Source organism: Chinchilla lanigera, unplaced genomic scaffold (assembly GCF_000276665.1).
Source record: "Chinchilla lanigera isolate Chin_1 unplaced genomic scaffold, ChiLan1.0 scaffold00010, whole genome shotgun sequence".
Taxonomy (NCBI): Eukaryota; Metazoa; Chordata; class Mammalia; order Rodentia; family Chinchillidae; genus Chinchilla; species Chinchilla lanigera.
In genome coordinates, this window is record NW_004955411.1 from 1,930,870 (window position 1) to 1,951,070 (window position 20,201).

General features: G+C 41.0%; 1 protein-coding gene across 14 annotated transcripts in view; it reads right to left on the reverse strand.

Annotated features, from left to right (window-relative positions):
* Mlip (muscular LMNA-interacting protein) overlaps positions 1-20,201 on the reverse strand; it is a 247,723-nt gene that overhangs the window by 77,975 nt on the left and 149,547 nt on the right. For 5 of the 14 annotated variants that reach the window (XM_005377598.1, XM_005377592.1, XM_005377591.1 and 2 more), the window contains exons 4-7: positions 13,891-13,962; positions 3,874-3,939; positions 3,712-3,795; positions 3,526-3,588 (exon numbers count right to left, since the gene is read on the reverse strand). The exons of 3 other annotated variants lie outside the window; for them this stretch is intronic. In XM_005377598.1, coding sequence (XP_005377655.1) covers positions 3,526-3,588; positions 3,712-3,795; positions 3,874-3,939; positions 13,891-13,962 — 285 coding nt within the window. The remainder of the gene's footprint in view (positions 1-3,525; positions 3,589-3,711; positions 3,796-3,873; positions 3,940-13,890; positions 13,963-20,201) is intronic. 6 more of the 14 variants (XM_005377593.1, XM_005377594.1, XM_013510879.1 and 3 more) reach the window with 6 other exon arrangements.

The window sequence follows — 20,201 nt, forward strand, 5'->3', positions numbered from 1 at the left end:
CATGGCTGTTCTACTGTCTTGTATTTGTTTGGTGAAAGAAACTGTCAATGAGTCCTTGGTTGATAAGCATTGCATGTCTATATCTGTTTTCATGAGAAACCACTTTGAAGATATCAATATGTAATACAACAAGCATTGTTCATTCCCTACCACTTTGTTTGTAACTCCGTACTGTCTGTACTGTTCCTTTGCTATTTTGTAAAATGTTGTCTGTCTGTTAATATTTTCCTCTTTCTATTTTTAAAATTAAAAAAAGTACAAACATAAAAATTCAGACAAAATTCAAGAGTCCTAAAAAATTGTGTATATATTTATCTTGATTAAAAATAAGCAGCAGGTAAAAAATATAGAATACTAAAAATTTTCATCAGCTCTAAAATCGACAGGAAAATAGATCTGAGTGTGGTGGTGCATGCCTACAATCCCAGGTCTGAAAATCACTGGCCCTGTGGGTAGCTCCTTTCCCTGTTTGAGTGTGGCTTGAATTCCATCTCTTGATTACTATAATGTATGTCCTGTGGGTTGACCTGCCTGTCTGGTTAACTTCCCCGAGCCTCACAGGCCCAGATGTGTAGTAAGTATCTACTATAAATATGTCTATCAGTCAATATTTGTTGAAGCCAAGGGAACAGCCAACAGGACAAAGAGAAAACCTGCAGAAGGAGATAAGCTGTGTGCAAACTAAACATCTGAAAAATGCTACTAACCAGAATGCATGAGAACCAACTCTACAGCAAAAACACACCCCAATTCTTTAAATAGACATTTAATAGACAAACATTTTAAATAGACAAACATTTTTTAAATGTTTGTAGTAAGGATTTCTAAAAAGAAAACCTATAAATAGTACACAGATATGTGAAAAATGCCTACTATAACTAATCCTCAGGGAAAAGTAAAAACTTCAGTGACCACTGATGCCATCATAGCTTTTACCAAAAAGATAAACAGCAGGTGCTGGCCGGGTGTGCAGAAGGAGCCCTTGCTCACGTGGATTCCACCACCAGTGGGTAGGGCCACCACAGAAAATACCATGGCGCTCCCTCAAAAAAGTTAAAACAGAGCTACCCCAGGGTCCAGCAGTCTCACTGCTCCTAACTCAAAGTGCCAGAACCTTTACATTTTGGATTGCTAGGGAACTACTGAACTATTAATTGTTGTAATTGAATCCTTAAGTGTGTCCTTAAGGATTAATTGTTGTAATTGAATAAACTATTAATTGTTGTAATTGAATCCTTAAGCGTGTCCTTCTTATATGGTAGCAAATTGTGTGTCCTTTCTGATAAAGTATTCTTTCTCAAAGTTGAAAACTGGTTACTGCGTTTCTGGTATTTGTCTTTAATGTTCCAATTGAAAACTGGGCAGGGCATGGTGGCACATGTCTGTAATTCAGCACTCAGGAGGCTGAGGCAGGAGGATTGTGATGAGTTTGAAGCCAGCCTGCACTGCATAGTGAAAGCCTGTCTCAAAAAAAAAAATAAAAACAAAAAGAAAAAAGAAAAGAAAATTAGGATTGCTCTTCTAATTATGACCAATTCTGTATATTTAAAACCTACCTCTCTTGTTTTCAAAAGAATTTGAAAAAATACCTATACTGGTACCAAGATGACACAACGAAATAAACTCAGTCAGTTGAAAACTCCAGAAATAATACCTAAATGAAATATGCACATCAAAAACACACCTGCACACACATTTACTGCATTCCTACTCACAACAGCCAGGATACAGAGTAAACCTACACGACCATCCATCATTGTATGAATGACAAAGGAAAACACGGTAAATATACACTGTTCAGCCAAAAAGCACGAGACTCTGGTATTTGGGACAATCTGCATAGACCTGAGAAACATTATGTTACGTGAAATTATTGGAGGCCAGAAAGGTACAAGGGGAAGATCTCTGTCCTAAGTGGAATCTACTAAGCATGGTGATCACAGGAGCAGGAGGCAGAAATGGCTGGCAGAGACTAAGGAGAGATACGGGGACGGGCGGGGCGGGGTCGATGAAATTGTCTGATAGGAAAAACATTTCCCACGTTCTGTGGCACAGCAGGGCAAATATAACTAACTGCATGACATAATATATCTCAAAACAGTAAGACAGGAGACTGAATGTGCTCATTATAAGAAACAACATGAGTTCAAAGGGAGAGATACACTCATTATTGAGTTGATCACTATCTAAAGCACATGGAAATCAAAACATCACACTGTACCTCATAAATATGTACAAAAGTCACTTGTCAATTAAAAAACAAAAAATAAAATGAAAGACTGTCTAAAATTTAGTAGCTTAAAATATTGCTTTTGTTACCAACATGCCCATTCAATGTTGGCTAAACAAACCAATGATATAAATTACCCACATATTTCTTAACTTAATTCTAATTATATTTAATATAATACAGGTTGTTTACAAGTTCAACAAACAAACCAGAAAATACATAGTTTAAAATTCATACCTTATTTTTGACACATCTAAATTGTCTATTAAAAGACTTAAACCATATACAACAAAACAGATTTCAAGTACAGTATATCTATTTGTGGGTCCTCTGCTAAAGTATAATTTTTAATATTAACAATTGCTTATTAGGTCTCTGTTTCACTACTTATAAATAGTTGTCTATAATGTTTCAATTGAAAATTAGAATTGCTCTTCTAGTTATGAGCAATTCTGTATATTTAAAACTTACTTCAGACACACAGTGTTCCATTTGTAAAAGAAATTGAAAATAAGTACTTATTTTAATTCCAAGAAAGAAAATGATATAAGGCTGACTCAAAAAGAAAAATAAAACAATTATTTTCAATACAAGAAGAACCACATGCTCTTTGAAACTGAAGAGTTATAATAGGTAACTGAGAAAATAGAAACGTAAAATTTTATCCTAACAAATGAAAATGGCTATATGAAACATTTACATATTTAATTACATTAATTAATAATTTAGCAGCATTCTAATAATCTAAAATATAAGGGTTATGTCCACTTGGCTTAAAGAACAATGAAATAAATTCTGCAATTACAAATACAGAAATAATACTTATGATAAAACTATCAGACTAAAGCCCCATTAGCCTTCGTCATTTCTCACTTGGACAGTTCCACATTACAAGTTACAACGGTCAGTTACAGTATCCTAAGCTATGGTTTGAGATGAGGCTAAACCACAAATTCCACAAGCAGCTGTAGGATACCAACACACAAGTTCTCAGTCTCGTAGGCTGGCTTTCAAACGGCTTTGAACTCAACCCACAGTGAGAAATAGCTTTTACTTTGCAACCCTTTGTATATGCACCTAACCCTGGACACTGAACCTAGCTGAAACAAGTGTTACCAGTTCCTACCTGCTACTTGGAATAGCACTTGGTATTCTGCTATTTTTTAAATGCTGGTTGGTAACATATACACTGTTTATTAACTGCTAAATTAATTTCCTAATTTGCTACTGGCTTGGACCTTGCATTAGTTTAGAAAGTCTTAAGATTCAGTAAATGATATTAAACATATACATACTTTGATTGTCTCAGAACCCAGCAATGTCTGCAGTGGAGACCTTGAAGGAGAATCAGAAGAATGCTGGGGGACAGGGAGAGAAGGAAGAAAAGAAAAGACAGTCCTGAGAGGCATCATACCACAAAGCGGGAAATGAAGAGAAGCAAAGCCAATGTTTGCGCAGCACATTCTAGTCTAGGGCATTACCATAGACAAGGAATCCTGCAAGACCTTATCAATGGTAGCACAGACCTCTTCGGTTTGCCGCCTGAGCTGTGCAGGGAAGCACAACTGGAAGAAGCAAAACCAGGAAGTGAGTCAGCGCTGAGTTTCTGATTGCAAACCAAAGCAGGTGATGAGAGTCATTACCTCCAGGGGAAGGTCTACGGAGCTGTCCCGGGAGACACGTTCAGCCGGGGATGGCTCGTCTAGTGCCTAGCGACAAACAGAACAGCCCTCATATGAGACTTCAGTCAAGCACCGGTGCAGGCAGAAAGTCTTTTCAAAGAAAGCCCTGCGTTTCTCAGACTTTCTAAGACAAAACAAAACAAAAAATCTTTGACTCACTTGATGAGCTACTGTCTAACATTACGTCACTTTCCATACTTGTCCAGGGTCTCCTGTCAAGGTAGTATTTCTAATATGCGGTGTTACAATAAAGACTGTACATGGCTTTTGCTCTACTTTTGCCCTGCCTTTTGTATGTTTTTTCTTGACCTTTTGAATTTCAGTGAATTGAAGGAGTTTTCTCCTTATGTATTTTCACCTACTAATTCGCATGTGGCAGAAGTAATGTTGGGTGTTCCACCAGGTTCTGTGCTCTCTTGATACGATTAGCCAGCATTTTCTCATGCTCGGGAATTTAGGTGCAAGCCTATGACTGATTTCTGTTTATTTTATTATTATGGTTTTTGGTACCAGCAATCAAACCTGGGTCCGTGCACTTGCCAGGCAGGTGCTTGTGCTGCTGAGCTAAATCCCCAGCTCTGATTCCCCTAATGCAAGCAGAAGCGATGCGTGGCTTCCGGTGCGACGCAGCTGAGAGCGGATGTGATGTTTCACCGTCCCTACTCCGTCTCCAGAGAACGGATGCGAGGCGCAAGAGCTCACACGGCCTAGTCACCGTCAGAGGGTAGCCCTGGGGGACGGCCAGCGCGGCTGCACCGAAGAGGACGTGGAAGGCAACAAACGACCGTGGTAAGTCACAGTAACGGCAGCTCGTGTTGCTTACACTCACTGTGTCACCATGGGGTGTATTTTCTTAAGAAATTAGCCCTGGAACTTTCCTCTCTTGTTAAGACCTAACTCGAGCAATACAAAATTCTGCAACATTTCACATAACATGTACGAATCTTACAGGCTCAATTCACCCTCTCTTCCACCCTCCTATTACCACGTGCATTCAGTGGAAGTGTGCTGCGCACACAGTCGTGCTGTACCTTCTCCCTTGAAAGGTTTTTAAAATGGTTATGTACATTTGAAAGAAGTTTTAATGAAGTAATATTTCATATTCATCCTGAATATAAAATACATTCATCACTGAACAGTTTGCATGCAGCGGCCACGTCCCACGCTCTGCGCTCGTCCGAGTTTCCAGCTGCCACTATTTGCCTCCAGCCTGGCCAACTTCCTTCAGCATGTTTTGTAGCGGAAGTCTGCGCTCCGGGACTTCCGTTTTCTCCTAGCTGAACACTTACCGGGTCTTTCCTCTTGCAGGGACGCAGCATTCTCTTCCCGCCTCTGGGCACTAGAGGTCGCCCTGCAGGGCTCCAGCTCCGTGTTGCTGGTGAGTTCGCCTCCCGGTTCTGCTGTTGGTCTCGCGAGGTCTTTGCTTCGCCCCGCCCACTTTCAAGACTGTCTCTTCATATTGATTTTCAGCAGCCGGGCTGCCGCGTGCTTGGGCACGGTTATCTTCATATTGAAACTACTTGGGATTCATTGAGCCTCTTCAAAATACACATTTATATCTTTCTCCAAATTGGGCTAAGATTACCAATTATAATTTTTGTTTTATTCCGTCCTCTTCTTCCAAATCCCTGATTACATCTGATTGGATCCCATGGATCACTGGAGCTCTGGTCAATTATTCAATCTTCTCCCTCCTGTTTTTCACATGAGGTAATTTTTATCACACTAACTTCAATTTTACCGACTCTTCTGTGTCTCCAGGTTTCTTTCTCTTGAAGCCAATCCACAAGAGGGATTTTTCTATTTTCAATATTTTATTTTCAGTGGTAGAAGTTTCATTTCATTCTAAGTTAAAAGTTCTAGTTTTGTACTAAGAATTCCTATACTTCAATTCATTATGAACGTTTTTCTTTATACCTTTGAGAATATAACAATAGCTTTAAAATTCTGGCCAGATAAAAAATGGATGCAACTAGAAACCACACTCATACATGAAGTAAATCAGACCCGCATGTGTAAATATCATATTGTCTCCCTAGTGTGAGTAACTGAAAAAGTAAATAAGATCCAAAGGGTACAACAGACATTGTGAAAGGGAAGGAAACTGCTCAAAAGGAAAGGACAACTGGGATACGGGAAAAGGGAAAAGGAATGGGGGGGGAGATATGCATATACTCACAAGATAGCTAAGATAACTGTACTAGTAATTTCTATTAGTTCATTGAAAGAAGACATTAGTGCTTGTATTGTTTTATCAGTTTTGCATGCCTGTACCTGGTAATCTGAGCAACTACTCTGAGGATAACAATATGCCATATAACAACCAATGTTAATTTCCTACCATCTTGTTTTGAAATTCTGTATGGTTTCTATTGGGGTCTTTTTTGGTCTCTTTTTTGTCTATTTAAACTAAAATTTAAAAATTCTTGCCAGATGATTGAAAACATTTGAAACACCTTAAAGTTGATCTTAATGAATTAATTTTCCACTGTATCTGGGTGATACTGTTCCGTTTCTTTGAATGCCTAGAAATGATGGATTAGAGATTTAGTGATATGTTATAAGGACTCCAGATTCTGTTATTGTGCCATCGGGAATATCATTTTTTATTTCATTTTAACACGCAGTTAATTTGGCTCCGAGCTCTCTGTCTCTCTGACAATGAGCAGCGGCTCAAAGAGCTGTTTACTTATTTTACTGCAAAATAAGCTGGTCATGTATAAGCTACTTCATTTGTAGAAACAGAATGACAAGAAACTATTTAATTTAATTAGTTTTAATTTTCAGCATATAAACTTCTTACCAGAGAGACTGTAGAAATTCAGTTTTCAAGCCCGTCAGAGGAAACTTACAGTTCACAGTTATTTTCTTCCTACACTGAGCCCAGGTTGACATTAAAAAATGTGCTTTGCATTTCCCTTGCAAATGATGCTTCTCACCCGCTTGTACTCAAGAGTGCACCCTTAGAGGTCCTGGCTTTGCTGATGGGGCACAATTTCAGGTCTCCATCTGGCTCAGCCCCGCTCTATCTCTGCCCTTGCCTAGCTGGTAGAAACGCCAAGACCCATGGTCAGTGAGTTCAGTACTTTCAGAACAACCAGCACATTACCATCTAGACAAACATTCATCCAGCCTCTGTTCCTGCCTTCCACCTCTCCCCACCTGGGCTGCTATTTGACACAAAGAGCCACCTGAGATCTCGGAACGGCTGGTGATTGTCTGACACCACGCACTACCCACTCTTAGATTTCAGTCGCTTACAGGAGTCCTATTCTCCTGAAGGTCCGAATCAGACCCCTGTGCAGTGGCTCTCCTGACCCTTACGGGCAGTGTGGCTACTCCCTGACTGGGGCAACACACCACCTGCCACACCTGAGCATACTGGGACATGATTACTTTGCACACTGTGTTCCTGCCGTCCTGGAGCACCGGTCCTTCTGGCCAGGGCCATATGGCCTTTGCCCGTGGAGCCCCGAAGAGAGGATATGAGGGGCTCAGCAGAAATCTACAGGACAGGGATAAATGCAGTTAAATAAATAAATGCATCACAGAAATAATTTTATTTTAGTGCTCCCCAGTGAAATACTCTCAAAAAGTAGTTTAAACTCTGAATATTTTAAGTAACATTTCATTTTCCTATATTACAATTAATTTTTTATCAAAGACCTTACCATGTGACCAGTGCTAATGTAATGAGTTGATTTTTTCAGCAAAAAACAAATAAGGTTGATATTTTAGATGCCAATGGAAAATATCAGAGCCAAAAACAGCTTTCATTAGGTTATTTGAATGACTGAACTTCACTCAAAGAAAAAATTATCTACTTGGGTCCCCTGAAAACATAAAGAAAATAGCTTGTGTCAAGTAATAATCTTGAAACTTTAAATTCAACAAGTATTCAGTCTGTTAAAATTCTGTGGTGGGGGAGTGGCTTATTTTGAGCTAAATAGCCTTGAAATTTCCTAGAACTAGTTTTTAGTTGCCTGGAAGTTATTGTCAAATGTATCATCTTGACTCACTTGTCTAACCGCCATAAGAAGTAGCTTCTTTTTGTGTTGTCAAAAAAGTTTGTTTTAAGAAAATATTTTAAATCACCATTTACAGGGGCTGGGGATTTAGCTCAGCGGCAAAAGCGCCTGCCTGGCAAGCGCAAGGTCGTGAGTTTGGTTCCCGGTACAGGAGAAAAAAAAACAAAACAAAAAAAACCCAAAAATAAATAAATAAATAAATAAATCACCATCTACAAGAAGTCTGACCAGGGTTCGTGTTTTGTGACAAGTGACCTAGTAGTATTTTGTTAAAGTTTCTTTAGATTTATTCATTGTGGATATAAGTCTCTCAAAATATTCTCCATTAAAGTATTTTTATTAGAGACATATTTTCCATCAAATTGTACTACAGCAATTGAGGCATCGGATATTTTTAATCGTAAAGATTCTTAATCAATATGAGTTATCAGAGTATTCTCATTGGAGATGTTTATACTTTACATAGAACAGCCAACCTTTTGAGCCCCAGATTTTAGAAAGGGACTTACTAGATCTACTTTGCACACAAAGTGGTTTCTGAATTCCGCACTGATTATAATTAAGTGCTGATCACTATGAAAAAGCTTTGCAAATCATATTTTCATCCTTATAAGAAAACATGCCACTCAACTGCGATAGGTGTTCCCCACCTAACAGGAGCACCGCTGATGAGACTGTATTTTCAGTAAAATGTATCAAGTCAATCTAAATAGCTCCCTTAGGGAATGGGATTAACTTCTAAAAATCTGAAGATGAAATGAATTGTCCTACCCTAAAAGGAGTGATACAGTAAACTGCCTCCAAAAGGAGGCTGATCTAAAAGCACTCACAAACTCTGTTATGCCTGGCCTCACTATTGAAATCAATTTCAAACATTTCATGCATGAGTTGCCATATTTAAGGAATGATCAAATGAACCCCGTACAATGATCCATGCTAAGCCTAAATGTCCCCACACGTTTTAATCTGAGCAGCCATTTGGTGTGATAAATTCCCCGGGGACTGCAGAACACTCACTTCAGGAATACAAAACCGTTTGTGGGATTGGAAACACTCTCAGAAAAGTAATCTTACTCTCAGGTAATCCATCCGCTGATTGAGGTCCAAATAGAACTCAGCTCTTCAATCCAGAAAGTAAGTCAAGGATGCGTGCAGATTTTTAAAAGTACAGCTTCTTTAAAGATCTAAGAATTTTCCAGTAGATTATTTTCATATGACTGACTTAAAACTTGCAAGAATTTAGGAACCCTGCCTGACATTTTTAGTTCCAACAGTTTTGGACAATTAAATGCCTACTCCTTTGGCACAGAAGGGAGTTTTGTTTCTTATTTTTTCAACTATTACAACTGGTTCCAAACCTACTCCATCAAGGTCTCATGCAGGAGAACCTGAATATGTCTTCACGTAATTCAGGGTGTCAGAAGGGTGTTCCTCATCTCCAGCTGGCGCCTCAGCTCTGTCAGTAGCTCTGGGCTGTAATTCCCGGCTCCTTCAAGTCTGACCACAGCGAAACTATCTCCAGTCCCCTTTAACTGTTGCTCATAACAAGAAAGTGCTTCTGTCACTCTAATGTGAAGAGGATTTAAACACACTTCAGCAAGGAACGATATACAGTGTTGCACAGAAGGAGCCGCATGCTCGTCCTGGTATCCAGCATTGCCTTTCACCCTCCGATGTCGCTGAGGAGGAGTTGCCGCAGCCTGCTGCAGAGCTCCGGACGCTGCGGACATCACAGCTGCTGAGACGCCGAGGCTGCGGCTGGCGTCCCCACGAGTGGCCTGATCACCATGGGCCCATGTCTGAAACCCACAGACTTCCCCCCAGCTGAGGCCTGTGATCGATTCTCAACAGAAGTAAAATTGATGAGGCTTATAAAATAATCCTTGTTATTACTACTTCAACGGCCATTTTATTTTTACAGTTCTATGAGTAAAAATTTACTTTAAGATGCTGATGGGTGAAATTGGAAATCTGAAGACCCACCCAGCCCCAAACTAAACTGACTCATCCAATGAACTTTTAATTTAAAACTGCTGCATTCCCTGAAAGGTTTGTGGTAGAGAAAAGGATCAATAACGTCTGTATGAGGAAATGCCACGTGGTAAGGGGTTTAAGAGATCTGCACTTAGCACCAGAGAATTAGCAGTTCATCCAGATTTGAGTCCTGGACATGTTTTCAGGGCCAAAAAACATGGGGAACATGTTTGTTTGCCTATTGTACTAATCTAAATTAAGTGCTGTCCCTCCAGGGTAGACCATGTGTGGGTTTTATAAATTTTTGAGACATGCAGAGATCTTAAAATATTCTCACCCAAGGACATATGTTTAATCAGATTGGAGTTTAGCAACTCATGCTTTAAAAAGTTAAACAGATAACTTGGAATAAATTGATTTGACAAGTGACAGGATATATCAAATTTTTGCTTTCTATTTTTATACCATAATTTTTACTAAGTCTTCAAAATAGCTGTTCTTTATCTTCCTTCCTACTGTGGGGGATATCCCTTAACTTCCACTTAATTAATCTTATAATATTTATTCCATATGTATAAAATCATGCTGCTCTAGAATTGTTCTGTCAAAGATACATATGCTTATAAATGAAATCTACCTTGAAATGGCTAATGAAAATGAAATTTATTGAGGAAAATTATACCTCACCCTAAACTAGATTTTATCCTGATGAACACATGTAAGGAAAGGCATAGAAAACTGGAATTACTTTTAAGGGAAAAAAATGATTCTCTCATGGAAAAATATTAATTACTTTTATAAGGCAATAAAAATGCATGTTACTTAAACGCACGGTGTAAATATCCTTTCCTTCATCCTGTCCTTAAAACAATCACACAACAAAAATAGCAAACTATTTACCTGCATTATTAACGTGCACCCTCAGTTTAATTGTAACTTTTTACCTATTGCTGTCAGACTCTGACAAAAAGAAAAATTAATAAAGGAGGGAACTTTAACATTCTCTGAAGTAGACAACACTGCCAGCATTAAGACTAAAAATAATGTCTGCATCGAAGTTACTGTGTGTACAAAGCTCAGTACGCTGAGGAACACACTGCAGCGGCGGCCGTTGAGAAGCACAGACACCACGTGATCCGTGCTTTATAGTCACTGGTACTTAATCCTCGCAGCGATGAGAGAGGATTTTGGCAAGAGCTGAACCTGAGGACCTGAATGTCAACACATTAAAATGCGAGGCCTTCCATTTCTCTCTCCCTGTAAGGCCTTAGTTAAGACCTATGGCAAAAATGCTTCTTTCAATAAATGCTCACAGGGAAATAATGATAGAATATGGAATAATCTATAAATTTAAGTTTGGATGCAGACAATGACCTTCTGCTCTTACAGAGCAGAAGACCCAAAGCCCTGTGGCCCCAGCCAACCAGATGCATTCTTTTGAAAATAATGAGTTTCATCCAGGGGTGACTAAAGCTGAAACCAATTCCGTAATTTAATGATAGCTTCCTGTCTCTCTGCATGCTCTACCTGTATTTCAATTTGCCGAGAATTTTCTTTTAAAATCTTGCTTCTTTTCAAGAAGTAATTCCAGCTTCTTGTTAATTATACAATATACTATGGAACAAAATGCGGTGTTAAATATCTAGTATGGTTATAATCTAGCGGGCAAATTAATTGTTTAAATATTTAAGATGCGAATTATATATGTGAGTTCTATCTTCCAGGCATTCTGCTGCACGAACCCTAAGGATTATGAGACTACAATATCATCCTGCCCCATGTTTATGTTCTGTGTGATGTCAAAGGAATCTCAGAAAAGCTTCTGAGATTGAAAATATTCCAAAACAGTGATTCTCCCCAAAAGAGATTAATTTCTGAAGATTACAGTCCTAATTTTGCCATTCAATTCAAAAATAACTGCCTTTGGTTTCAGTGGCATAGAATAAATTCTACTGTAGAAACGGATAAAACAACTAAGTTGGCAGATTCATTTTCAAAACATCACTCAAAGGAGTAGCACAGCATCATTAATAAATGCTATTGAAAATGGAAGTGAACACAAAATCTTTAGGTTTGTATTACTTAAAAATTTTTAGGAAGTAAAATTTCTGACTGTGGGACACATACCATGGAAAAGCTTTGTAAAAAATATGTAAAACTATACAAAGAATCTGAAAAGGAAAAAATATTCACACTGTATCTTGTTACCTATGAGTAATTCAAATATTTACAGTTCTAAAACAATTTACCTTGTCCAAAAAGACAATTACTTGCATGAGTGTTTATGCAATACTCCCTTGCCCCTTACCATGATATTATTTTCAATTAGATATCATGATATTTATATTTAGTTGTATCAAAATAAAAATAATTTTTCTGAAAAATATTTTATTTAAATTAAAATCAGAAAGCCTGTCTCATATAGGTTGAATACATATCAATAGCATCATATACATTTATGAAGTGGGACTGTGATGAAATTGGAAATGACACCCATGATCCTTCACTTTTAAAGACTAGCGGGTTATAACCTCTAAGATCCTCGGAAGAGAAGACAGTGCACCAACAGAGACTTTAGAAGCAATTCTGACTCCCAGCCCATGTCACTGAAGACTTTCAGGAAGGACTGATTTTCTAAACAGAGAATTAAGTAACACTGGAACGTGGTGCTGAAACACCACAAGCTCTGATCTCCTCATGGCCTCACTGCTGAGGACTCCCCCGCACCCGTGAAGGACACTAGTGACCCGGTCCCCAGGGCACCCACCCGGAACAGGAGGATGGTCCATGGTGTGGGAACACAGCCACCATGACTCACCCTGATGTCCCCAGTGAGACAAAGGGACGTTGGGAGAGTGCCACTTTGTACATCCTCCTGATGTTTCATTCCCATCTCATCTTTTGACACGCTACAAAAGGTAGAAACCCAGGCCAGGCTCTAGAGAACACCTGCAGATATCTCCGCAGCCCAGTGACCTTCTAGATCAAGGCATTTAGATACATAAACATAGGTCTGAGACCACAGTGCTGATTTGCAAGTATCACAGAGATATACAAGAACTGCTGTTTATTTCCTATTCACCTAGATGCTACTTAGCGCCAACAGATTCTACTTTTTAGACAAGAGCTCACACTAAGTGACAGTACTGGAAACACTATAAGCACACAGGGTAATGCACTAAAAGCTAACCAGCTTAGAAAAATCAGCATAAAATAATGCGTGCAATGTATCATTTCACAAGTGTGTTCACTGATTTCACTTTGATTTGATATGTACCTTCACTTGGCTTTCACTTGAGCGTATGTAATGTACTTATTAGACAAGAGGCCCTCATTCCATCTGCCTCCTGAAGTAGCGCCCTGTAATTCCAGAATTGCTGACTGCTGAGACAAAAAGGGCCCAGGGCCATGTGAGAGCAGGGGGGTCACCAGATACCATCTTCATCTTCCGCCTCCTCACGGAGTAAGAACCGTGGTTGGCAAGAATGGACACCACTTTCACTCATGCTGGGATCTACGGTCTAAGGTGGACACCAACCATGGACCTGAGTATCCATGTGGCACAGTGGTGGAGTCCACTGTCAATCATCACGTCTTGACCAGTCAGTGACTAAGATGGCAACTGCCAACAGAACCTCACCCCCTGGACTCTTGGTCAGTATGCACAGAGGTGAAAGTCCTTGAGTACAGCAAATATTTAAAATTCAAAAAGATAGGGACAGTATCTACCCAAGTTAGAATCAAGCTTCCTGCAGTGGGCCAGACAGCTCTAACTTTAGGTCTGATCTCTAGTGGTAGATCAATCATGTCCCCAGTTACATTAATCAAGATGCTTTCATCAAATCACCCTAATCATTTTTTTATTTTAGTAAAGGCAGAACTCTAAAAATAAATCCTCCCCAACAAAATTTTAGAAAATATAACAAAACTGTTATCAGAAACATAAAATTCACTCTGCTTTTGAACCAACACTAACCTTCTGTTCCAAAAGCAATGTGTTTGTAGGGATTGCTGCAAAAACCTTGTAGCTGGACTTGGTCTTGTATTGCTAGAATGGGCAACCAGAAAGCAAGAGTGGAAATGAAAAAGAAGAACACGGTATCATTTTAGACAGTTCTACCTAGTTAATGACACGCTCTCAAACAAGAAAAGAGCAGTTATGCTTCAGCAGTTTGTTTCTGACAAAAAAATTAGCTCACCATGTTAATATTTTATTAGAGTGAGAGTCAAAGACACACCACAGTAAAATATCAGCCTAGACATCAGAGGCAATTATATGCTACCTAGTTTCAAAACCTAAAAACATCCACTTCTACAGAGTCATACATAAATTTCTCATTAACTGCACACCCTCACAGGAAAACTAGTTTATAAATGAAAGAGGGTGGGTTTTTTTTTGTCATCCTCAAAGGAGTATTTCTTTTTGTAGTGTCATAATCAACAAAGATCATGCCAAACAGTTTAACTGATCTCCTGATACACTTTTGCATCATTCATAAAAACAGAGCTCAAAATACATAAAATTTAGCAGTTTTTTAACAAGCAGTAAATGTCAATAATCTTAATACAAACTCTCAGTAATTTAGATCCATATCAGGAAAATGAGCACAAGCTCCTGATTTTAAGCTCCTTTATAACTTCATCATTATCTCTTGCATTCTCCAATACAATGATACTAATAAAGTAAATAATAAAACTTCCAGAATTTTAAGTAAAACTCAGGAATAGAGTTCAGTGTTAAGGATTATTTGGGGGAAAGATAAGCATAAGGACATTGTAGAAATCAGACTAAAATGCATAATCAGAGTTTCAACATTACTCTTGGTCTCAAGCTGATTAAGCAAGTTCAAGGTTCCAAGCACAGCCCTTGCTTTAGGCAGCTTCCCCAGTGACTGCGGGCAAGCAGGGGAACTGGCACAGAATTTCAGGCTGGCTCCATTCCTTGGAAAGGAAACCAAAGGATATCCCAAAGAGGACAGCTTGGTCAAACAAAATTAAACCTCGAGCTTTATGAATGTGGGTGTGAGGAGATTTAGAGGCTGACACACTCATCTTCCCAGGAAGAAGCTGAAGTAGAAAGAAGTCAAAGTGCCAAACCCAGAGGAAAAAAGTCAGCATCTACCTAGAAGTGGACCATATTCTCTTTTTACTTTTCTTTGTCTCTCTGGCTACGGTGTTAGATAAAACAGCAGTCTCAGCTATGAAAGTCAGCAGGTAACATAGAACGCCATCTTAGTTTGATAGTCACACAACAGACATGCTCACTTATATACACTCCCAACTATGTTCATATGCACACACTCACCAATTCACATGCCCTCACATACACACACACGTAAACACACTTGGCAAAACTTGCACAAGATCTCAGAAGCCACACGTTTTCCCCAAATTACCTATCTTCTATCTTTTCTCCTCCAAACAGCCCCCACCCTCCCGGGAAGCAGCACTGAGACCTGCAACTCTCTCTGCTCTTCCAGCTCCTACGGTGCTCTGCTGCTCAGGGCAATTACTGGACAAAACCTCCACCCTTCCCAGCCCTCCTCTTCTCCCTCACCTCTGCAGCGCTAGCGTCTCCAGACAAGAATGTGTCTGGATCAGGATTTTGAACAAAATGCTGCATCTTTGTGGGTAAGGAGCTGACATCATTAGGCAAACTACATACACTGCTTCATTTAATTTTACATTAGGGGAATCCTGCATGATACCACTACACAAGCGTAATTTTACATCAGGAAAAGCAGGGTTCAAGCAATGTGCCCAAGACTTTGGATATTGTCTTCACCCAATTCCATCGTATCAGATTTGCTTAGGTTTGTCGTTTTTACCTCCGTTCATGTCATACACTAACAACCCAGAGCTCTTGTTCCTAGGTTCTGCCAATCTGGTAGAGATTAATGTATCCTGTAAATCTACTCAGATATGCCCAGTTCAAACAATGGATTCATTCAAAGTATTTACTGAGTAGCTACTATATGACACATGCTAGTCTTCTAAGACATGTCTACCCTTTGTTCTACAGTCTGAAAAGTATGCTTATGGTCACAAAGGTACTTTTTGGATTCACTGTCTTTCCTCTAAGTTATCTTAACAATATTGCTGAGTCCAAACATAGTAGGTTTTATCCTAATTTAGAACATATTTTTTTTTTAGCATTCCAAGGTTCCTAGATACCAAACCAAGTATATTAGTTTCCCTCCTTGGTTTAAAACTGTGAATAGCTCTACCCAAGGCACTTCTGTATGACCTGAACAGCAGCCTGCGGAATCACCTGGAGTCACCGCCGGGCGATCACAGAGGGCAGGAGTGACCAGGCTGAAGCTGACTCTGGCAGGCAGTGCCACGTCTCCTGTAACTCTGCGATGTATCGGCTGCGCTTTCAGGTGAGATTCAGTAAATACTTCCCAACTAGTCCCTACCCAGGGCCAGGCACACTCTAGATTTAGGGATTCAGGTTTGAAAGGAAAATAACATTTTGATGAGAATGGAGGATTTCAACACAGCTGAATAGAGAAGGAGCCATGTCAGAGAGACTAGAAAAAAACAACTAAAAAACACTCCTAGAGGAAGAGACGTACACCCTGATGCAAAACATCAGTGTGAAAAAGGAGACCTGCAGATCCAACAAAGGACATGCAAAGGAGTTTAGGAAAAGGGCGAAGCACTGGGAGGTGCGCACGGGCCGCAGCCCCTGCCTGACTCAGGCCCGCCTTTCCACGCTCCCAAGAAGCTGGCAGCAGCAGACGGGAGTCAAGCCCCACAGGACAGACTTGGGGCACGCAGCCCCTTGCCTCACTGTCCGCCTCCAGATGGGACACTGCAGCCTGGCAGCAGTTTTCATGGGCACACACCAGGGGCGAGTGACCACAGAGCTGCTCCCTCCTCCGAGCACCCATTCATTCTCAGACTCTGAGCAGATGAACAAGCACCGCTGCCTCTGTTAGGAGTCTTGGCTATGGGACCCTGAGCACACCAGAGTCACCCAAAGAAACCGGAACACCACTGGCGCACAGCAGAAACACTCGTCTGGTTTCAGCCTGTGCTCAGCACTCCAGGCTCCCCAGAGCCCACAGTGAGGCTCTGACCCAATCCTAGATCCACCAGACTCTGACACCCTACTCGAGTCCTCGAGGAACCAGGCTTTATACAGGGTGTTCAAGGCACAGCACAAGCTCCATCCTGCAGTCAGCGGGGGCTGAGTGACTCCAGTGCATCGGAGGACACAGCTGCACAGAGCCAAACTGGCGGGGATGCCACAGTAGGAATGCGCTAGAGCTTGACCTTTGGCCACAGGACAGTCCCGCGGTCACTTCACTGCCAGGTTCCCAGCGCGGACGAGGGAAGCACTGTCACAGGAGATGCCGGAGGTGAGAGAACAGACCAGGTGGAGTTCAGCCGGAAGGCAGAGGCTGGGTGACCACCGACTTGGCTCCTGCAGCCCAAAGCCAGCGTCAGCCTGAGCCACACGTGACCGCGTGCTCTACTGGGCGGTATGACGCGGGCAGGTCACTATGCCCAGCACCATTTGGGCGCGGGCTGCCAGCACGAACCAAGACGCGTCCTGTCCAGAGCTCTGTGCCTCAGCACAGGCCTGCGAGGGCAGCCACAGGTCCAACTCAGCCAAACGTTTCCTTTTCCTAGTCTTTATTTGATTGTAGTATTTTTTCATTTTTTATTTTTATTGTATTTTTAAATACTTTAGTTTTTATTATTTTCTTCATTTTTTTTTTTTACTTTTTGCTGCTTTCTCTACATTTTCGCACACGCTTTTATCCTGCTATTGTACACTATTCTCTGCTATTGGTGCTGTGCCTACTCTTACTTTTCTTTTTCTCCTCCTCCCAGTAGAGTCCAGAGAGGGTGGGAAATTCTCCGCTGCTCACGTCCATCCTCCCCTACCCTTGCGCATGTCTCTTCACCTAACCCCATTCTCCCGTATCTTACTCATTCTCAACTCTTCTCTTCTCTCCGCCTTGCCGATTGTTTCTCTTAAGCTTTTTCTGTAATACTTATACCAAACATACTCTTTGCCCATTTCCTTTTATCACCATCAATTTTGTACAGTTTTCCTTGTTATCCCTTTCTAAATATATAAAACATCATACAATCAGTAGGACCGTTTGCCCCCCATTCTTCCTTTCCATACCACACAGCAGAGAACTTAATTTTTTTTCCTTTTTTTCTATTTCTCTTCTCTCCCCTTCCCCTTGGCATTCCTCAATTCGCCAACTCCCTGGACGTTAGATAACTGATTCTATAAAATTACTGTTGAACGATGTTCTCCACCAGTAAGGGAGGCACGGATATCACACTTAGTGCACGTTGGTGGCGAGGCAAGCCTGGAGTCATTACGACGCTCACACTACAGCATGTATTTCTTCTCTAGGCAAAAGGGAGACATGAGGCAGCGCCTCAGGGTGTGTTATTTCTCAACCAGCCCTGACAGATTCCACCGCACTGGGTCAGCCTGTTTCTGCTGTAGCTGCACTGATTCCATAGGGGTAAGCCTGACTCAGTGGACCGTTGAGTGCCAAATCCATCATCACACCCAGGGGGAGGGACAGCAAGACTTCCTAACCCAAGAATTTGGACTCGAATTCGGACTTGAACTCTGCAAGATGCCTGCAACCTGGAGGAAAGCAGTCCTGAGTCTGCGTTAGCGTCAGTATTGTGGTGGAGGGATCGGTGTAATGGAGTGGGAATTCTCAGCGTCTGGCAAAGAAGCTACCTGGGAATCACGAAAGCACTGTCTCACTGGAACATCCACTCTGTGTTCCCGTCAGACCGCTTATTGGGTTAGGTTTGTACGTGTTTCTTGATTTACGTAGTGACGTGGGGGTCACGTGATGTCTTCTGTGATTTCGTGTGCTTAGCAGGTTGTTGCTCTTGTATGTTTGTTTGTCCACTGGCTTGGATTTAGTGTCTACATTCTCCCCAACACCTCAGCTCTTCACCTACTATCCTCTCCTCAAACCCCCAAGACAATACTATTAACATATTTCTTTACTCTTTTTCTGAGCATGCCAACTCCTCCGAAATTCTTTACACCCTCAGAGTCACTCCCATCCTCGCTAGTGTAAATCCTCGATCCCCTCCACCCGACACCTCTGGCTCCTCTACATCTGATCTATCATACTGTCCTCCCCATAAACAAGTCCTGATAACCACACAGCTTGGCTTAACCACAAAGCAAACCCCTCTTCTCCTATATCTCACCATTGCCCTCACAAAATACCTTCTGAAAACCCTTCAACTCAACTAGAAGTCCAATAAAAACTGGACCCACACCAATCTTTTCTTCTCATTACCACTAGTCTCCCCTTCAGCCCTCCCCGCTTAGTGTCCAGCACCACTCCCGCTCTCCCCACACCGCCTCGCCTCCTGCACAGCAACCACAAATGATGCACTGTTGTAGTGTGCACAGAGAACAGACAACTGGGGAAGAATGACTGCAAGGACTGCCATAGAGTGTTCTACACTGAATCTGTGGGAGCAGTATTTCCAGCAAAACATAGGGACAGAGATGAAACCCCTCACAGTAAATAACAGAAGGAGTAAATGCTAGCACTGGACACACAAAGCTGAAAACTGTTCACAGGGAAGCCACATCCCACTAAAATCTCTCCTCACATTTTCAGAGACCCCAGTCTGCAATAACCCTCACAAAAATAGGGAAAAAAAGAGGGAGACATATATAATTAAATATATATATATATGTATATATATACATAGAGAGAGAGAGAGAGAGAGAGAGAGAAATAAACACAGATACAAGTAGGAAAATGGAAGAAACAAGGAAATAGAACATCTCCCAACCTCACTTCCAAATCTCCCCAGGCAGAGCAAAGGGCCAAAAAGGGAGAAGAAAACAAATACCAGGTTGCAGAAATCTATGAGAAGTTCCTACAAGGCATGGAGAAAACAGATGAGCTCAAAGAGAAAATGGAACAAAAGTTCACAGCAACTACACTCAATATGCCCATGGTGAATTTCAGGGAAATTAGTACAGAATTAGACGAGCTGACCATAACAGTTCAAAATTTGAGAGCTGGGAGTTTAGGTCAGTGGCACAGTGCCTGCCTGGCAAGCACAAGGTCGTGAGTTCGATTCCCAGTACTGGAAAAAAAAAAAAAAAAAAGAAGAAGAAACTTTTATAAGTTAATTGACAGAGATGACCTTTTATGAGGGGGGGTCAGTACTGGAATCAAACCCATGACCTCGCAATTACCAGGCAGGTCTGAGCTATATCCCCAGCCCTAAAGACACTTTCTTGAAGATCTTAAACTT